The sequence below is a fragment of the Neomonachus schauinslandi genome, chromosome 15, assembly GCF_002201575.2.
Source record: "Neomonachus schauinslandi chromosome 15, ASM220157v2, whole genome shotgun sequence".
In the NCBI taxonomy this organism is placed as follows: Eukaryota; Metazoa; Chordata; class Mammalia; order Carnivora; family Phocidae; genus Neomonachus; species Neomonachus schauinslandi.
Window position 1 is genome coordinate 24,937,347 of NC_058417.1, and position 18,767 is coordinate 24,956,113.

General features: G+C 33.8%; 1 protein-coding gene across 1 annotated transcript in view; it reads left to right on the forward strand.

The window, feature by feature from the left end:
• The window catches only part of BCAS3 (BCAS3 microtubule associated cell migration factor), a 602,596-nt gene that overhangs the window by 129,129 nt on the left and 454,700 nt on the right, over window positions 1-18,767 (forward strand). Inside the window, exons 8-9 of the mRNA XM_044921944.1 lie at window positions 7,430-7,537; window positions 10,632-10,708. Coding sequence (XP_044777879.1) covers window positions 7,430-7,537; window positions 10,632-10,708 — 185 coding nt within the window. The remainder of the gene's footprint in view (window positions 1-7,429; window positions 7,538-10,631; window positions 10,709-18,767) is intronic.

Consider the following 18,767-nt stretch of genomic DNA (forward strand, 5'->3'; position numbering starts at 1 on the left):
GCTGTGAATTGTGCAAGACTGTTGAATCTCAGATCTGTACCTCTGAAACAAATAATGCAATATATGTTAAGAAAAAAAAAAGAAGAACGTAGCAGGAGGGGAAGAATGAAGCGGGGGAAATCGGAGGGGTAGACGAACCATGAGAGACGATGGACTCTGAAAAACAAACAGGGTTCTAGAGGGGAGGGGGGTGGGAGGATGGGTTAGCCTGGTGGTGGGTATTGAGGAGGGCACATTCTGCATGGAGCACTGGGTGTTATGCACAAACAATGAATCATGGAACACTTCATCTAAAACTAATGATGTAATGTATGGGGATTAACATAAGAATAAAAAAAAAAAAGAAGATGTGGTCCATATATACAATGGAATATTACTCAGCCATCAGAAAAGATGAATACCCAACTTTTACATCAACATGAATGGGACTGGAAGAGATTATGCTAAGTGAAATAAGTCAAGCAGAGAAAGTCAATTATCATATGGTTTCACTTATTTGTGGAGCATAAGGAATAGCATGGAGGACATTAGGAGAAGGAAGGGAAAAATGGGGGGGGGGGAATTGGAGGGAGAGATGAACCATGAGAGACTATGGACTCTGAGAAACAAACAGGGTTTTAGAGGGGAGGGGGGAGGGGGGATTGGTTAGCCCAGTGATGGGTATTAAGGAGGGCACATACTGCATGGAGCACTGGGTGTTATATGAAGACAATGGATCGTAGATCACTACATCAAAAACTAATAATGTATGGTGACTAACATAACATAATAAAATTAAAAAAATATATGTATTTCCATTAATTGAATCTCTATGTTTAGTTCTTTTTATCTGCTCTTTTCCATTTCATCCCTTTTATTCATTTCCTCTTCATTCTGGAAATGTTTCTGAGGTTTATCCTGTACTTCACAGGTTCAATTTTCTGAACAAAAGTTGGATATCACTAAAATATTTCTGCTCTTCAAAAACACTGTCAGTAGAATGAGAATATGAAACACAGACTGGGAGAAAACACTTGGAAAATACATATCTGACAAAGGACAGTTATCCAAAATATATAGAGACCTCTTAAAACCCAACAATAAGAAAGTGAAAAACCTGATTAAAAATTGGGCAAAAGATGTCAACTGAGCATATGAAAATATGCTCCATATCTTATATCATCAGGGAAATTCAAATTAAAACAACAATCAGATACCACTACACACCTATTAGAATGGCCAAAATCCAGAAAACTGATACCGTCAAATGCTGGTAAGGTTGTGGAGCAACAGGAACTCTCATTCATTTCTGGTAGGAATGCAAAATAGTAAAACCACTTTGATAGACATTTTGGCAATTTCATACAAAGCTAAACTCTTGCCATATGATTCATGAAATTCCCTTGCTTGGTATTTACCCAAAGGAGTTGAAAATTTATATTTGCACAAAAAGTGCACTCAGGTGTTTATATTAGCTTTATTTATAATTGCTAGAACATGGAACAATCAGGATATCCTTCAGTAGATAAATAGATAAACTGTGGTACATCCAGGTAATGGAATGTTAATCAGGACTAAAATGAGCTATCAAGCATAAAAAGAAATGGAGGAAAATTAAATGCGTATTGCTAAGTGAAAGAAGTCAGTCTGAAAAGACTACATCCTCTATGATTTCAGCTCTACTCTGGTAAAGGCAAAACTGGAGATAGTAAAAAGATCAGTGTTTGCCAGGGTGGTTGAAGGAAGGATGAATAGGCAAAGCATACAGGAATTTTAGGGTAATGAGTTTATTCTTTATGATACTATAATGTTGGATATGTGTCATTATAAATTTATCCAAACCCATAGAATGTACAACACCAAGAGTGAACCCTTATGTAAGCTGTGGACTTTGGGTGATTATATGTCATTGTAAGTTCATCAGTTATAGCAAACATTCCATTCTGATGGGGGATGTTCATAAAGGGTAGTCTATGCATGAATGGTGGGAGGGGTATATGGAAAATCTCTGTATCTTCTACTCAATTTTGCTGTGAAGCAAAAACTGCTCTAAAAATAAAAAATTGTTATTAAATATATTTATATTAACAATATTTTTTAATGTGATGAAAATTATGACAGAGAAAGTAAGAAATACTGAAGTAGGCAAGGTATTTAGATGGAAATGTTTAGTGTTTTCTTGTTTATCTTCTATATTTATAATATATTCAATATTTTTTCTTTTAAGAAATCTATTTTGTTTTATAGTTCCTTGCTGCTTAATTTAACCATTGCATTTTCAATAATGGAAACTTTTTTAAAAATTTGCCCTTCAAATAGTTCTCATCAACACTCTTCACTGAAATGATTGAACTGTGTAAATACTGTCCTATTGGCTGTGGGAAGAGTTTTCCCTCCCTAAGAAAAGCTTAATAATTTCCCTTATGGGTATAGGTTGTGGGTACAATAGGTAACAGATTATTCTGATACAAAATTTTTCAGCTTATGTTCTTGGTTACTCACCATAAAACAAGCTACTTAGGTAAAGAGAAGGTCAGTTAAGGACCATTTGTGTTTATTTCTTTTTATATTTATCATGAAAAGTACAACAGAATTTTATACTATGCATGTTGATACCTATGTATTGGAAAGACAGAGGTGCCGGGGCCACAAGTTAGACTTCCTGAACCAACCATTTAAGAATACAGATTACATCATTCCCCCTTTCTCTCCAACCTCTGGTGTTTGCTTGCAATATATTTAGTTACATTTTAAATTTGGCTCTCAACATTTCTACGTGGAACTTTTTTTCTTAAGGAATTAATCAGGTTTATTGTAAAGTTAAGTGATAGCTTTATGTTTAATGTCAGATACAAACCTGTAAAAATGTTAACCCATTTGAGTTCTGGAGATCTAATGAAGACTCATTCTCTGTACAACTTTCTTGTGGCACTATCTGGTGCATATTAGAGTGCAAAGTAAAAGCTTATTTCATGTCTGTATATTTTAGTTTTAGTTTAACACGTATCCTTTCTGTTATGGGGCATGCATACTGCTGATGTTATGGAAAGCTTTCTCATCAGCCTATCCATGAGGAAAATTAAGATTGTCTTGCTGTGTCCCAGGGAAATAGTCAAGGCTTTTAAAAAGAGAGAAAAACAAAAGGGTATGTCAGGCGTGTACATAACTGTGCTATTGGCAAGTAGCATGACTCCTTTATGGATGTGTGACTTTCTGAAAACTCTGGTTTTAAAAGAATTATCTTTTTCTGTTAGGCATTGAATAAGAGCTTTTTTTCCATATATAAATAGATTTTTCAATTCTACCAAGCCTCGTTCGGTCAACTCGACACTTCTATTGAAAGTTTTGTGCAGGAAGAATCTCAGTTGTGACATTGTATGGATGCCAGTGAAATGATCAGAATTCAAGTTTCTAGTGTACTGTTGCTATAATGAGCTGCTAATTGAAGGTGACAGGCTGTTTTTTTCTTCCCAGTTGGTCTGGCAAAATGTTAGATTTCATTCATTATTAACTCATTGCTTCTCAGCAGAGGACTGGATTAATTACTTGGGAACATTAAGAAAAGAATTTTTGCCTTGTGTCAGTTTTAGAGATTGAAGTTCAGGTTTTAATTAGGTTCTCCCCCACCTCCAGTTTGGCCAGTTGTATACAGTTGTGTTGTAAGGACCCTCCATAATCAAGATACAGCAATGTTGCCATCATCTACTACATTTTTTCATGGCACTTCCCTCTTTCCCTGCCCCGTGGCAACCACTGATCTGCTTCCTATAATTATAGTTTTCCCTTTCTACCTTTTCATGGAAAGGGACTCATGCAGTATATAGACTTCTGTATCTGGCCTTTTTCCACTTCATAATGGTTTTGAGATTCATTTATGTTGTTGTATGGATAGCTCGTTCTTTAAAATTGCTGAGTAATATTCCGTTGCTTCAGTATATCACAGTCTATTTATCCATTCACCTATTGATCTACATTAAGTGTTGTCTTATTATGAATAACAAATTACCTAGATGTGACATATGGTAAGCGTATGTTTAATGTATAAAAGCTGCTAAACTATTTTTCAAAGTGACTGTACCATTTTGCATTCCCAACAGGAATGTATGACATTTTAATTACTTTGCATTCTTGTATTACCAGTCTTTTAAATTTTAGCCATTCTAGTGAGTGTAGTGGTATCCCTTAGTGGTTTAGTGGTTTTAATTTGCATTTCACTTCATCTTTTCAAGTGCTTAGTTGCTATCTGTATATTTTGGTATAGTGTCTTGCAACATATTATGGCCATTAAAACATGCGTTGTATGTATCATTATTATTGAGTGATAAGAGTTCTTTTTTATGTTCTGGATACAAACCCTTTGTCAGATACATCTTTTGAAAATATTTTCTCACAATATGGGACTTGCTTGTTCATTTTTTTTTTTTAAAGATTTTATTTATTTATTTGACAGAGAGAGACACAGCGAGAGAGGGAACACAAGCAGGGGGAGTGGGAGAGGGAGAAGCAGGCTCCCCGCAGAGCAGGGAGCCCGATGTGGGACTCGATCCCAGGACCCTGGGATCATGACCTGAGCTGAAGGCAGGCGCTTAACCAACTGAGCCACCCAGGCGCCCTTGCTTGTTCATTTTTAAATATCTATATTAAAAAATAAAAGTTGTCAATTTTGATAATTTTGGGTTGTCAGTTATGTCTGTGTTCATGCTTTCTTTTTCTTGTTTAAGCAATTTTTACCTAAATTTTGTTCTAGAAACTATTTGGTCCTTATGTTTGGTTCTTATCTTCTTGGACTGTGATCTATTTTGAGTTAATTTTTGTATATAAGTTAGGGGAAATTTTAAATCCTTCCATGCAAATATCTAATTTTTAAAAACAACATTTGTTCAAACACTGTTCTTTCATCACTTAATTATATGGTACCTTTGATGAGAATCATTTGGCCATATGTGTGAGTTTATTTATGGACTCTCTTTTCTGTTCCCTTGACCTATATGTCTGTGCTCAGACCAGTATCATAATACCTTTTTTCCCTTAAATTGAGATATAATTGCCCTATGACATTATGTTAGTTTCAGGTATATAATACAATGATTTGATATTTGTATATATTGCAAAATGATCACCACAGTAAGTCTAGTTAACATTCGTCACCACATAGTTACCATTTTTTTTTTTTCTTGGTGAGAACTTTTAAGATCTACTCTCTTAGCAACTTTTAAATATATAATGCAGGATTGTTAACTCTAGTCACCATGCTGTACATTACATCTGCAGGACTTGTTAATCTTATAATTGGATGTTTGTTCCTTTTGACCATCTTTTCCCATTTTGCATTACCCTTACCTTTGGCAACTCCCAGTCTGTTCTCTGTATTGAAGAGTTCAGGTTTTCTGTTTTTTAAAATTCTGCATATAAGTGAGTTCATACAGTATTTGTCTTTGTCTGATTTATTTCATTCAGCATAATGCCCTCAAGGTCTATCCATATCACAAACGACAAGATTTCCTTTTTTTTTTTAATATAAGATGCCTGAATAATATTCCATTGCATATCTATATCTGTATCTAACACATTTTCTCTATCCACGTATCCATTGATGGACACAGGTTGCGTCCATGTCTTAGCTGTTGTAAATAGTGCTGCAATGAACATGGCAGTGCATAGTGCATCTTTTTGAGTGTTTTTTTTTTTTTTATAAGTACCCAGAGGTGGAATTGCTGGATGATAGTTCTATTTTTACTTATTTTTTTAAGTTTTTATTTAGTAGGGTATCTAAACATTTTTGTTTAAATGATGGATAGAATTTATAAATGAAGCCATTTTTGAGGATTTCACTGTGAGAAGTTTTAAATTATGAGTTCAGTTTCTTTTATAGATACTGGGATATTCAGATTGTTTCTTTATAGATTGGTTTAGATTGGTTTCAGAAAACGAGGTTTTAGTTCCATAGATTTTTTTCTTTTGCTTACTCCACTTTCATTCCATTTCATATTGTATTATTAGTTCCCTCATTGTACTTCTATTGGATTTAACTTGCTCTCCTTTTCCTACTTTGTTAAGATGGAAACATCAATCTCTTTATCTGTTCTAGTGTCAAGAACCCAGTGTCTTAATTACTGTACCTTTCCAATATAAGTCTGATCATGTGGAATGCATATTTATATACATTTTAGAATGAGGTCTCATTCTTCGATTTTTTATTAGGGTAGAACTGTATCAGTTTAGAAAGTCTGTCAGCCTATGGTATATACTTCAGTTTATTTTGCTTTGTTTTGTTTTGTTTCTTTTTGTGTAAATATGTCAAAGTCTTAGATTTATTCCAAGATATTCAGTATATTCACATATTCAACATGTATATTTTAAAATTTCACTTTATAATGGTTTGTGCTTAATTTATAAAAATACAGGTGCTGTTGTATTAGTGACCCGGGTAAATTGATATATCAGTTAATTAACAACCCATATTAACAATCCATATATTAATGGTTCATCTTTATTGTGAGGTTGTCTTTTTTTTTTTAAAGATTTTATTTATTTCAGAGAGAGAGAGAGAGAGAAAGCACAAGCATGAATGGGGGGAGGGGCAGAGGGAGAAGCAGACTCCCTGCTGAGCAGGGAGCCTCATGTGGGGCTCCATCCCAGGACCCTGGGATCATGACCTGAGCCGAAGGCATGACTCATTTAACGAACTGAGCCACCCAGGCACCCCTGTTATGGGGTTGTCTTATGTATATTTGGACATACATATTTGTATTACTGAGTTTTATACTTACACTCAAGTTCTTGGCAAATAATGACAGCTTTATTTCTTCCATATAGTAATTTATTTTCTTGCCTTATGCACAAGACCTTCCATACTATGTTGAGTATATGTGGTTTGATAATGAGTATTCTTGTCTAGTTCCTGATTTTAGGGTGACGATTTTCAGTGTTTTACCATTACATATGATTGATAGTTTTTTATTAGTTTTAAGGTTGCTGTACTTGATCAGATTAATGAAATGTTTCTTATGGTGAACAGTTTTTTAAGTATCAAATACTTCTTTGCCTTTATTAAGATTTATTAAAAATCTCATGATTTTTTTTCTTTTCTATAGTAATAATTTGGTGAGTGAGTTTCATTTTCTTTTTCCCAAATTTTGCATTTCTGAAATGAGTTAATTGGGATATATTATGATTTTTTTTTAATAGTTCATATCAATTTCCTTGTTAATTAGGGGTTTTATGTCATGTTAATAAGAAAATGTAGAGTTTTTTATTGATCATCCATGTATTTTATTCATATCATATGAATAATTCATGTTCTTTTTAAAATTTTCATTAATTTTTTTTGTTATGTTCAGTTAACCACTGTATAGTATATAATGAATCATTGAAAATGTAGAGTTTACTGGCCCTCCCACATTTTAAAAAATAATGGCTTTTGTCTCTCTCTCTTTTTTTTTTTTTTTAGCACAAGTCCACCTTACTGTTGTGTAGATCTCTATTCACTTCGTACTGGGGAGATGGTCAAGTCTATTCAGTTTAAAACACCTATCTATGATCTCCATTGCAACAAACGGTAAGAATTTCTTCCTGTGATTCTTGTTCAAGGTAAGATACCTCCTGGGCAGGTAGAGCTCTACTAGTATTATTTACCATCGTTGACTTATCTTGTAAAGAAGTCACAAAATACCTTCTGAATTCTGCCAAATGGAGTAACTGTTAAGATTTCTGAATGAATGTTTTTAAACTTCCAGTCTTGACCCATGAGTGTATTAAGTTTAGTGAGTCATAACTAGCATTTAAAAACTGAAATGGAAAAGAATAAAAAGTATCTGAGCAAATGTACAAAGATTAAATATTGCTTTGAAGAACTTTTTTACATGTATAACATAAATTTTTAATAGATAGAATGTTTGTGCTTCTGTGGTTTATGATATGCAATATAACTTTCCTATTAGCATTCATCAAAATGAAGCATATTCTGAACAATAAAAATGACTTTTAAATATTGTTATTTCACAGTAGAGCTAAAACATGGACTAGATAGATTTTCCTTCTTTAAAATCTATTTTGTTGATATCTCTAGGAAAATTCAGATCTGGGTTGAACCTGACCTAACGATAATGCAGAATTAATTTATAGCCATTGAACATTAGCGGAGATAGGGGCTTTAAGGATCTGCTATTACTCAATACTTCCTTCTACATTTGAGAAAACTGCAGCCCTGCAATGGTAAATGTCTTGATCGAGGTCATGGATGGAAACTGTAAATCTTACATCTCATCAAAAAGCAAACACATGGAACATGGAAAACACAGTAATTTATGCTGTGTCAATATAAAATAAATTTTGTAATAAAAGTCTCTCGGGTTAGATTTTAAAGAGATTCAAGGAATGACTCAGAAAGCTTTACTATAGAAAGAGGGTAAAGACATACCTGACAAATACAAACTACAAGAACATGTGGGGTTTGATACTAATGATAAACATCTTTGAATTCAAGTACAAAAACATGAAATAGGACAAAGAAAAGCTGTTCAGTGATAGTGTGCAGTTCATAGTGGAGATCTAATTATTATGCATATTTATACTTCAAATAATATCAAACTCAAAATTATAGGAAACAGAAATATTATTGCTGGGATAATGTAATTATCCAATGACACATCAAATTATTCAAAATCAATATTATTGAATGGGTGGATCCAGTGGGTAATATATTTAACCTGGGAAAATATAATGAAAGCTCTTCTTCAAGTGTCCTTTGTGCTCCCACAAAATAGATTACGTACATATTTAGCCAAACAGAAAATTGAACACACTTGAAAAGGGAGATTAAGTACAAATACGATTTTTAGGTCATAATTTACCTGTATTACATATACACAAATATATTAGAAAACAGAAAAACACAATGCAGTTAAAATTTTAAAAAAGTATTTCTTGCATTATTTTTTTAAGCTGTTACAGTAAATCTGCGCTTGTTCCAAGTACTGTGTTTCTAGATGATGCAGTTAGGTCAACTTTTCTTACAACAAATATTTTTGTGTTTGTTGCTTTTAATTTTAGCTGTGAAATAATAAGCACATTTAATATCTTAACATATATAAATTACCTTGAAAATTAATACAGTTAATCTTTTCATAGTCATCTGTGTGCTCATCATAGGTGATTATGATTGTGAAACTTCTGAGTAGGGGTAAAAGCAGATAAAAGTGATTTATGAAATGAGATGTCATTAATGAAAAGTGATTATGAAATTCTCTGGAAATTTGGTTGATGTAGCTAAGGTTCATAAAGAAAAACCATTGAAGATATGTTCCAACAACAAAAAAAATCTGTTGATTTGGATACATTATGTAATTTTAAAACATTGATTTTCCATTTAGAAGTTGCATGAGTTCAGATGTGGTAAAGGTTAGAGGAAAAGTTATTGTGTGGATGTCAGGATACTGCTTAGATTTTGCTCTATAAAATGTCAGCTCTGATTCTCCCTGGTTAATTCTTCATTTGTTTTTGCAAATCAGCTATAAGGTACAGTCTTCTGGACTTAGCAATATTCGTAATAAATTAAACCGTCTTTGTGGAAATGATTTTGTATGTTACTATATTATGGGGAGGGGCTGCTTGATTATAAGAAAACCTTTTCATATTTGTTTGTCTCTCTGCATTTTCTCTCATTTGAGTTTGTCACCTTCTTATTATGGATTCGCTAAGCCTTTTAACCTGGGTCTGCTGATTGGTTGGTTTCTTATGTTAAGTGCCATGACAGAATCATTTATTTTGTGTTGTCAGCTGTGTTAAGGATTTTGTTCTGCATTAGCAAATGAACAAGATTAACAAAGCATGCATGTTAAAGACAACATTTTCTTTTTTCCCACTCATCCTTAACATCTGTTACTCAGATTTACCTCCCCCAAATTTGGAAAAATACCCTGAGTATGTTAAATATGTAACAATTATAATCTTTTATTTGATTATTAAAATAACTTTGAAATTTGGGTCTTTACATTAATGTTATACAAAGAGAAGTACTCAAAATATTAATTTATAAAATAACTTCATTTTGGATGTATTTTAGAAATTTTGGTTATAAAATATTTTATAACTAACTTCCTAATTTTTTATAAATCTTGGGCTTTGGGAGAAATATAGTTCATACATATCCTGCTTAAATTTTAATATATTGAGTCAATCAGAAATGACTCAATTATACTGAATAACAGTTGTCTGAGTTTACTTTCTTTCTTTCTTTCGCTCTTGTGTTGGGAAATTCAGCAATCATTTTAAGTGACAGGTTACATAAATCCATTTTGCGTTTAATTCCATGACTTTGAGCCAGCACTGGAAAAACACTTTTAGTAAATAGCCAGCAGTTTATTGATTTCGTACCTTCCTAATGAAGATAGATTTATTTGATTTATAATGAATGTAAATAAAATTTTATTTAGAGGAAAATAATGTTTTGAGCTGTAGTTTGTTCTGTTACTTTTCTTCTTCTATTCATGTCTCTCTTGATTACAGTAAGTATTTTGTGGTTGTACTTTTACATTTTAAGAGGCTGATGTTTCTTGCCTAAATTGCATTGGTAGATACTTCTTTAAATTTAATGATTTAATTTACAGAATTTCACATTCACATTTTTGTTGTTTTTTTCCCTCTAATTTTAGGATCCTTGTTGTAGTCTTGCAGGAGAAAATTGCTGCCTTTGATAGCTGTACTTTCACCAAAAAATTTTTTGTCACAAGTATGTATCAACTTGGTTTATTTCTTATAATACACTTTTGAGTTTATGCTATTTGATAGAATCAGCAAACTTATTGTAATCGTAACATCAATATTTCGTGGTTATTCAATTGTTATGATATTTCTGTGTTTTTGTGGGTCTCTTACTTACTACTCTCATTTTATGGTATGTATTTACAACCCACAACACATTTTTTTCCTGTTATTGAGCAAGCTTGTGCTGTGTTGCCTCAGTTTCTCCTTACATATTCTCCTTGAGTAATTGTGATTAATTTAGGTTCATGTAGCCATGTCATACTTTCAAAGCTGTTGTTGAGTTACTTCATTAACATAACATACTTGAAGAGATGATGGATTATCATACATGAGGGATTTGAAACTTAGAGAAATGTGCCAGTGTCTTTCTTTCTCTCCCTCCTTCTTACTCCACCTCCCATGACTTCCAGTACTGTTTGAAAGTGCAGGAATCTGGAGCCGCATACATACTCACTGATTGGGCGATTGGTTCTTTTTCTGAAAGGAATTGGTTCATGCAGTTGTAGGGGCTGGCAAGTCCCAGATTTGTAGGGCAGGCCAACAGGGTGGAGATTCCAGCAGGAGCGGAGTCCAAAGAAAGTCTGGAGTTAGAATTTTTTTTCGTGCTCGCTTCGGCAGCACATAATACTAGAATTTGTTTTTCACTACACACTAGCAAAACAGTAGTTTTCATTCTTGGATGTTAACTTCTATTATTCTCCATCAAAGCTCTAGCTGTTTTTTTCAGAGTCTGATTATGCATGTGCTGTAGAGATAGTTTTGTTGGAACAGATTTCAGTTTTTTTATAACTAGGGAATCCAACTCATATTGTTGTCGATCTTGAAATATCACAACTATTTACATACTTATTCATTAGGTGTTTACCTAATATCTACTATGTATTAAGCCCTGGGTAATAGACATTATCCTTTCTGATAACAGGTCATGTTCCTGAGATAGAACTAATACATTATCATTTATGTGTAATTGCATACATTATATATGATATATAACACATAATGTTATATATATATAATATATATATTCATTATAATGCATATTTTATAATTTGGTAGACTAGGAAGAAGAATTATGACAATTTGTCTTCTTGACCTTATAATTGTCTCTTGGAGATCTACAAAGATAATAATGGAGATCATGTTCATTGAGATATTTTTTGTTTTCTCACAAACCCTAATGTATACCATTCATATCTCTAGCCCCTGGGACATTGAACTAGCACAGTGTGGGCTCTCATTAAATATTTCTTGAACAAATGAGTACATTAATACAGCTATCATTGACTTTATGATACTCAGAAATTTATTTATGGTTAATAATTATTAAATATAGATCATTAGGCAGGATCTTATATTGTAAAGAAATTAAAAAAGTTTTTGAGGAGCATATTTTTGTTAATAGCATCTTCATTCACAAATGTATTTTATACATAATATGGGCACCTTTGGATATTTCATGGCCTGTTTTAGCATATTCTTCTTATACAGGTCTTATGCATTAATATATTACACTATATTTATATTACTCATTATTATAATTAAAAGAATTAGAGAAATAGAATGTATCTAAGGAACCATGTGTGAATCTTTCTATTACCTCTATGTATGTGGGCTGCAGAGCAGTGAATCAGGACAGAGTATGAACATCTCAGCCAGATTCAGATTCCAGGTTTTTCTGAGTGTGTTTATCCTACATTTTATCAGTGGTCTTCTGCCCATCATCATTTATCAAAGATATGCGTGTCTTGGCTTCTGCAGAGTCAGATATCTCTGTTGTGACTCTGTATTAATTTTACACTTAGAGTCTGTATTCCTTGGTAGCTGCTTTTCCCTTTTAAAATAAGGTTAGGAGCCTAGAGTTACTTTCTTTTTTCTTTTTAAAACGTAATGATAGCTTTTGCTGCCTGAGCTGAGTGTAAAATTGGAGGAAAAACATCCCAGTCATTATTTGTTAAGATAGTTTATTTAAGTGGCAATGTATGTTTTGAAGTTTAAACCTTATTTAAACATTAGGCTGAAAGTAATATCGTACTTGTCAATAGACCTGTTTCTTTCTTTGTAATAATGTTGGGTATAAAGTCAGTTGTTACAGTGACTAAAGAGAAGTTAATACATATAAATAAGTTAATAATAGAAGTCTTTGTTTTATAGAGCATATTTATGATGTAGATTTTTTTTAATAAATAAGTAAAAAAAATGTGGATTTTCAGTAGTTAAAACCCAGGATAGAATTTTATGAGACTGACGCGCTGCCCACTGTGCCAAGAGGGCCGCTCAGGATAGAATTTTAAAAGAAAAAATAAGGGGCGCCTGGGTGGCTCAGTCGTTAAGCTCCTGCCTTCGGCTCAGGTCATGATTCCAGGGTCCTGGGATCGAGCCCCACATCGGGCTCCCTGCTCGGCGGGAAGCCTGCTTCTCCCTCTCCCACTCCCCCTGCTTGTGTTTCCTCTCTCGCTGTGTCTCTCTCTGTCAAATAAATAAATAAAATCTTTGGAAAAAAAAAAAAGAAAAAGAAGAAATAAGCTTTATTTTAAAGGAACAATTTAAAATCATTAGATTTTTAAAAAAATTTTAAATTCAAGTATAATTAACATACAGTGTTATATTAGTTTTAGCTTTACAATATAATAATACAACAATCCTATACATGACTCAGTGCTCATCACAATAAGTGCACTCTTCATCCCCTTCACCTATTTCACCCATCCTCCTCCCCTCTCCCAGTTTGTTCTCTGTATTTAAGTCTTTTTTTTGGTCTCTTTTCTTTGATCATTTGTTTTGTTTCTTAAATTCCACATATGAGTGAAATCATATGATATTTGTTCTTCTCTGACTGACTTGTTTCACTTAGCATAAAATCACTAGATTTATTTATTGAATTTATAATTAGATTTGAAGGACACGGGCTTTGTAATATTTTTGATACACTAGAATGAGAATAGACCTTTCAGAGTACTATGTTTTATTTGAGAAAATGAGCAAAATTATATATGATAATAGTAACTTTTAAGCTTAGATGGTCTAATAAAATTTTGCATAAAATGATGTAGTTATACCTTATATCCTTAATTGTATACGTCTTACAAATGAGTGAAATTTGTTTCTGCTAATGTGTGTCTGTTATTTAACAGGTGATGAAATATATTTGTTTCATTTTTCTTCAAGTTTTTAATTTAAATTCCAGTTAGTTAACATAGTGTAGTGTTAGTTTCAGATGTACAATCTAGTGATTCATCACTTACATACAACACCCAGTGCTCATCACAAGTGCCCTCCTTAATACCCATCACCCATTTAACCCGTCCCCCTGCTCACCTCTCCTCCAGTAACCATCAGTTTGTTTTCTATGGTTAAGAGTCTGTTTTTTGGCTTGCCTCCCCCTGCCCCCGCCTCATGTTCATCTGTTTTGTTTTTTAAATTCCGTACACGAGTGAAATCATATGGTATTTGTCTTTCTCTGACTTATTTCACTTAGTATAATACTTTCTAGCTCCATCCATGTCATTGCAAACGGCAAGATTTCATTCTTTTTGATGGCTGAGTAATATTCCTGTGTGTGTGTGTGTGTGTGTGTGTGTGTATGTATGTGTATCCTTTTTATCCATTCACCAGTCAGTGGACCTTTGGGCTCTTTCCAGAATTTGGCTATTGTTGATAATGCTGCTTATAAACATTGGGGTGCATGTAACCCTTTGAATAAGGACCTACATATAAGAATTTAAAAACCTATGATACTGTAGGCTATAAATACAATTTATCTTTTAAAAAGCTTTGTTTTTTGTACATTGACAATATTTGCCAATTTTCTGGAGAAGTATTTTGCAATTTGAGATTTTGCAATAGAAGAATTTTGTTTGTGGAATGTTCTAACTTGGGTGAACTTACAGATTTTCTGTCTGACAAAAAAAAACCCCAAATACATAAAACTCTTGAATCAGTTGGCAGAATCAGTATAGAAAGTGGCACATTGTCAAAATTAAGGAAATTTCATATATTCTTGAGATTTTACTGTAATTTCTCAATTAAACCATTTATAGTGGAAATAAGAATGAAAATATCTTTAAGCAAAAGAAGAACGACTAGAGTATGTATTCTTAGTTTTCATTCTTGCTTGAAATTATCAGTTTCTTACAGAAAGAAGATGAATTTTTAGTCACCTTAAAATGGTTAAATGTGTTTTTGATTTTTAATGATTTTTCTTATTTGATAAACATTGAGTGATGTGAAAATATTGTGTTTTATTAAATTACTAATGCCATAGAAATACTATTTCATCTCCTATGAATGTCGTTTAAGAATTTTTTTTTTTTTTAATTTTGGGAAATACATACCGTTATTTAAAGAAAATAGTAGTATAATGAACCACCACGTACTTACCTAGTTTCAACAATTATCAATTCATGGACAGACTTTTATATTTGTACCTTTCCAAAGATCATTTCCAAATGACCATATATAATTTATCATCTAAACTGAGGTCTTTCGATTTGAACAGCTGCCATACTTAATTTAATACTGATCAAGTCTGGTCAACATGTATACTAGAAATGTCCTGGGACAACAGGGAAATGTATCATGGACATTTCTTACCATCCGAACTACCAAGGTTTTTCACACACAAAAACCTTCTTTATCAATATCCAATATCCTTGTAAACTATTTCTACAATTCCTTTTCATGCTGCTTACACTACATTTACTTTGAACCCCATTCATTATTCTCATTTCTTTGCAAGTGCACTGTCACTTTGTTTTCCTGTCTGAACTGGCCTTTACACCATTACCCTCCTGTCCCAGAATGTCTTAATCCTGCATATCTTTCTCGGCTGAGTGTCTGTATTAGTTCTTATGTGAACTATTTCCTGACACTTTTAGCTTAAAACAACCTCGCCTTGGGGTGCCTGGGTGGCTCAGTCGTTAAGTGTGTGCCTTTGGCTCAGGTCATAATCCCAGGTCCTGGGATTGAGCCCTACATTGGGCTCCCTGCTCTGCGGGAAGCCTGCTTCTCCCTCTCACACTCCCTCTGCTGTGTCTCTCTCTGTCAAATAAATAAATAAAATCTTAAAAAAAAACAAAACAAAACCTCGCCTTCTTTTAAGTCCCCAAAGATAACAGTTCCCAAAGTCTGTTGGCAGAACACTAGACCTTCAACATGCTGTGGGAATCAGGGTACCTTGGTCACATATACTAAGGAAACGCTGCCTTCTATTGGAAAATGGCAATGGTGACTAGCATTTTAACCTGCTTAAATTTATTTACTGCATTTGTATATTTCCCATATTTATTTGATTACAAACCTCTTTTATTACTTAACACCCTTTGGGAATACTTTTATAACATGTAATCTTTGCCTCTGTTATTGTACACATTTTCTGTTTACTTGTTCTGTTTCTGCCACTAGTCAGTGATCTTGAGAGCAAAGTTATCTAGCTTGATTTGGATGAAGGAAGTAAGGTTCACATGGAAAGTATAATATATCCATTATGTTCTAACTAACTTAAAAATATTACTGATCTTTATTTTTGCTTCTTGTAAGAATAAAACTCAATTTGCTGTAGATGAAAAACATTTATCACAATGATTTTCTGGTTTCAAAGCATCAGCGGTACTTTTCCAAAATGTTTAGTTAGCCAAAATGGTTTAGAATGTAGTGCAACTCTGTTAAAAGTCATCAGATGAGGAAAAAATTATTAATATAGGATCAGTACTGATCTCCAGGAAAAATGATATATAGGTCTGAGCTGGAAATTAATGGTGTTTGGTGGATATTTAAAGAAGTGAATATATGTATGCATATATGAGTGAAGTTTCTCCTACATGTTGTTTTGGAGTAAATCCAGAAAATCTGAAATTTGACAATTATATGTTTGTAGTCATCAGCTCTTAAGTATCTCTCCAGTATCTGGAGTGTTTCCCCTTTTGGGAATAGGTGCTTCTGTTTTATGAGACTTTAGCAAGTACAAACTATTAGTGAAGTTTGATAAAAATGAATGGGAGAGTGAATCATTATGTCTCTTTCTTAATGCCTTTGTTCTTTCTTTTTTAGTTGATATCCTTTGGGGCATCTTATTTATTTATTTATTTATTTAATTTGAGAGACAGAGAGAGAGGGAGAGAGAGCACATGAGCAGGGGCAGGGGAAAGAGGGAGAAGCAGACTCCCCGCTGAGCAGGGAGCCCAATGCGGGGGCTCAATGTGGGGCTCCATCCCAGGACCCTGAGATCATGGCCTGAGCCGAAGGCAGACGCTTAATCGACTGAGCCACCCAGGCGCCCCCTTTGGGACATCTTTGTCATGTAGTCCTAAATGCTTCCCTCTGCATTGCTGAACCCACTGAATAGTTGAAATAAGTGTTATTAAAGTATTAAGCTCTCTTGTATTCTGTGAATTGTTCATGATAAGAAGAAGAGATCTGGAAGGATGCTTTATGAGTGTCACTCAGGTGCTTTATAAGTGCCATACAGTTTTATTAGTAAGTCCTGGTCAAGTGGCATGAGGTTCCCAGAAGTGAATTTTTAGTAATTCCTGATCCATTAGGATTATCTCCTCTTCTTTCAGTATAGTATTTATAAAATGGCTCTCATGATTTGGGGATGCCATAACATTTATTTAGTGTGTATTTCATTAAATCTGAAATGTATGTTACTTAAAATGTTGAAAAATGGGGTAGTGTAAAAGCACAACTATCATTTCTGGGGATAAAAGATGGAAATAAGTGTGATAAACTGTGTATTAGAACCCAGCGATGTCTTTTGAGGACAAATGTTTAGTATAGTTGTCAGAAGGCAGGGTAGTTCGTAGCCTTGGGAGAAGAGGGCTGGAAAGGTATATGAGAGAAGGCTTTTGGGATTCTATAACGTCCTGGGGTTTTGTTTGTTTGTTTGTTTTCGGTACTGCTTATGTATGTATATGTTCACTTTGTTGATGTGGGTGCTTCTGGATGTCTATTATACTTGAATATATAGTTTACATAAAAACAGAGTTGAGAAAGCCTCAACAGCAATAACAACAACACAAGTTTGTGATTTCTCTCCTCATGTTCTTGTAGTATTCCACAACAGCTCTTCCCAACCCCTTTATCTCTGAATACCCCAACCTATAGTGGGGTACTTCTGTTAAGAAGTATCTCATTGTTAGTTACATATTATTTTACTTGACTGGAAAACCCTAGAGATTGGATTTATGTGAGTGACATAGGCTTGGTAAGATTGATGATATTTGGCAAATATTTGTATGAAGGAATTTAGCTTTCTGTCTCTGAGATACAGCTTCACCTAAAGTGATTTATATCAACACATTGAACAAAATTGCGCGTAGCCTAATATTTAAAATCAAGGAGCAAATGAGCCATTTCCTAACTTGAAAGAAGCTTCTTTTTCTTTAATTACAGCATCTCCCCCCGCCCCCCACTTCCTTTATACAGACTGAAACTTTTAGCAGGTGGAACGAGTCATGTTTCTATGTGTTTCTCTGAATTTGGGCTAGCCCATGTGCATAAGCCAGTTTGCCTGGGGCACTAAAAAGATGTTGCAGAGGCAGTAGGCATACTGAGAATAGCATTTGTTGTAGCCCATTTACCTGTGCCACATAGTTTTTCTCCAGTGATTGGTGCCTGGTTCTTGAAGAATTAGGACCAGAGCCCACACAGAATGACAAATTCTCCACTTAATGAAGATATTGTTTTGATGGTGCAGGCATTTGATTTCTAATGTAGTTTGAAAAGCTCTTTTGTAATACAATTGTGAGTGCCTCAGTTATGTATGAATACAATGATGGGGCTGTAAAATAAGTAGAGACAGCTGTGTCCATCAGAGAAAGCATCATGGGAATTTGTGCCAAAGGGTGGAAGGATCAGGTAAAGAGAGCTGACAGAGAACTGGAAAGGGAACGCAGCCAGTACGAGAAAGGAGACACCTTTGTATTTGCCTGTGTAGAAACGGTGGCCTTGAGCAGCTGTCTGATGTGGAAATTCAAAACCCATGTATGATGGAGAAAACAAAAGACAAACACCGATAGATGTCATTA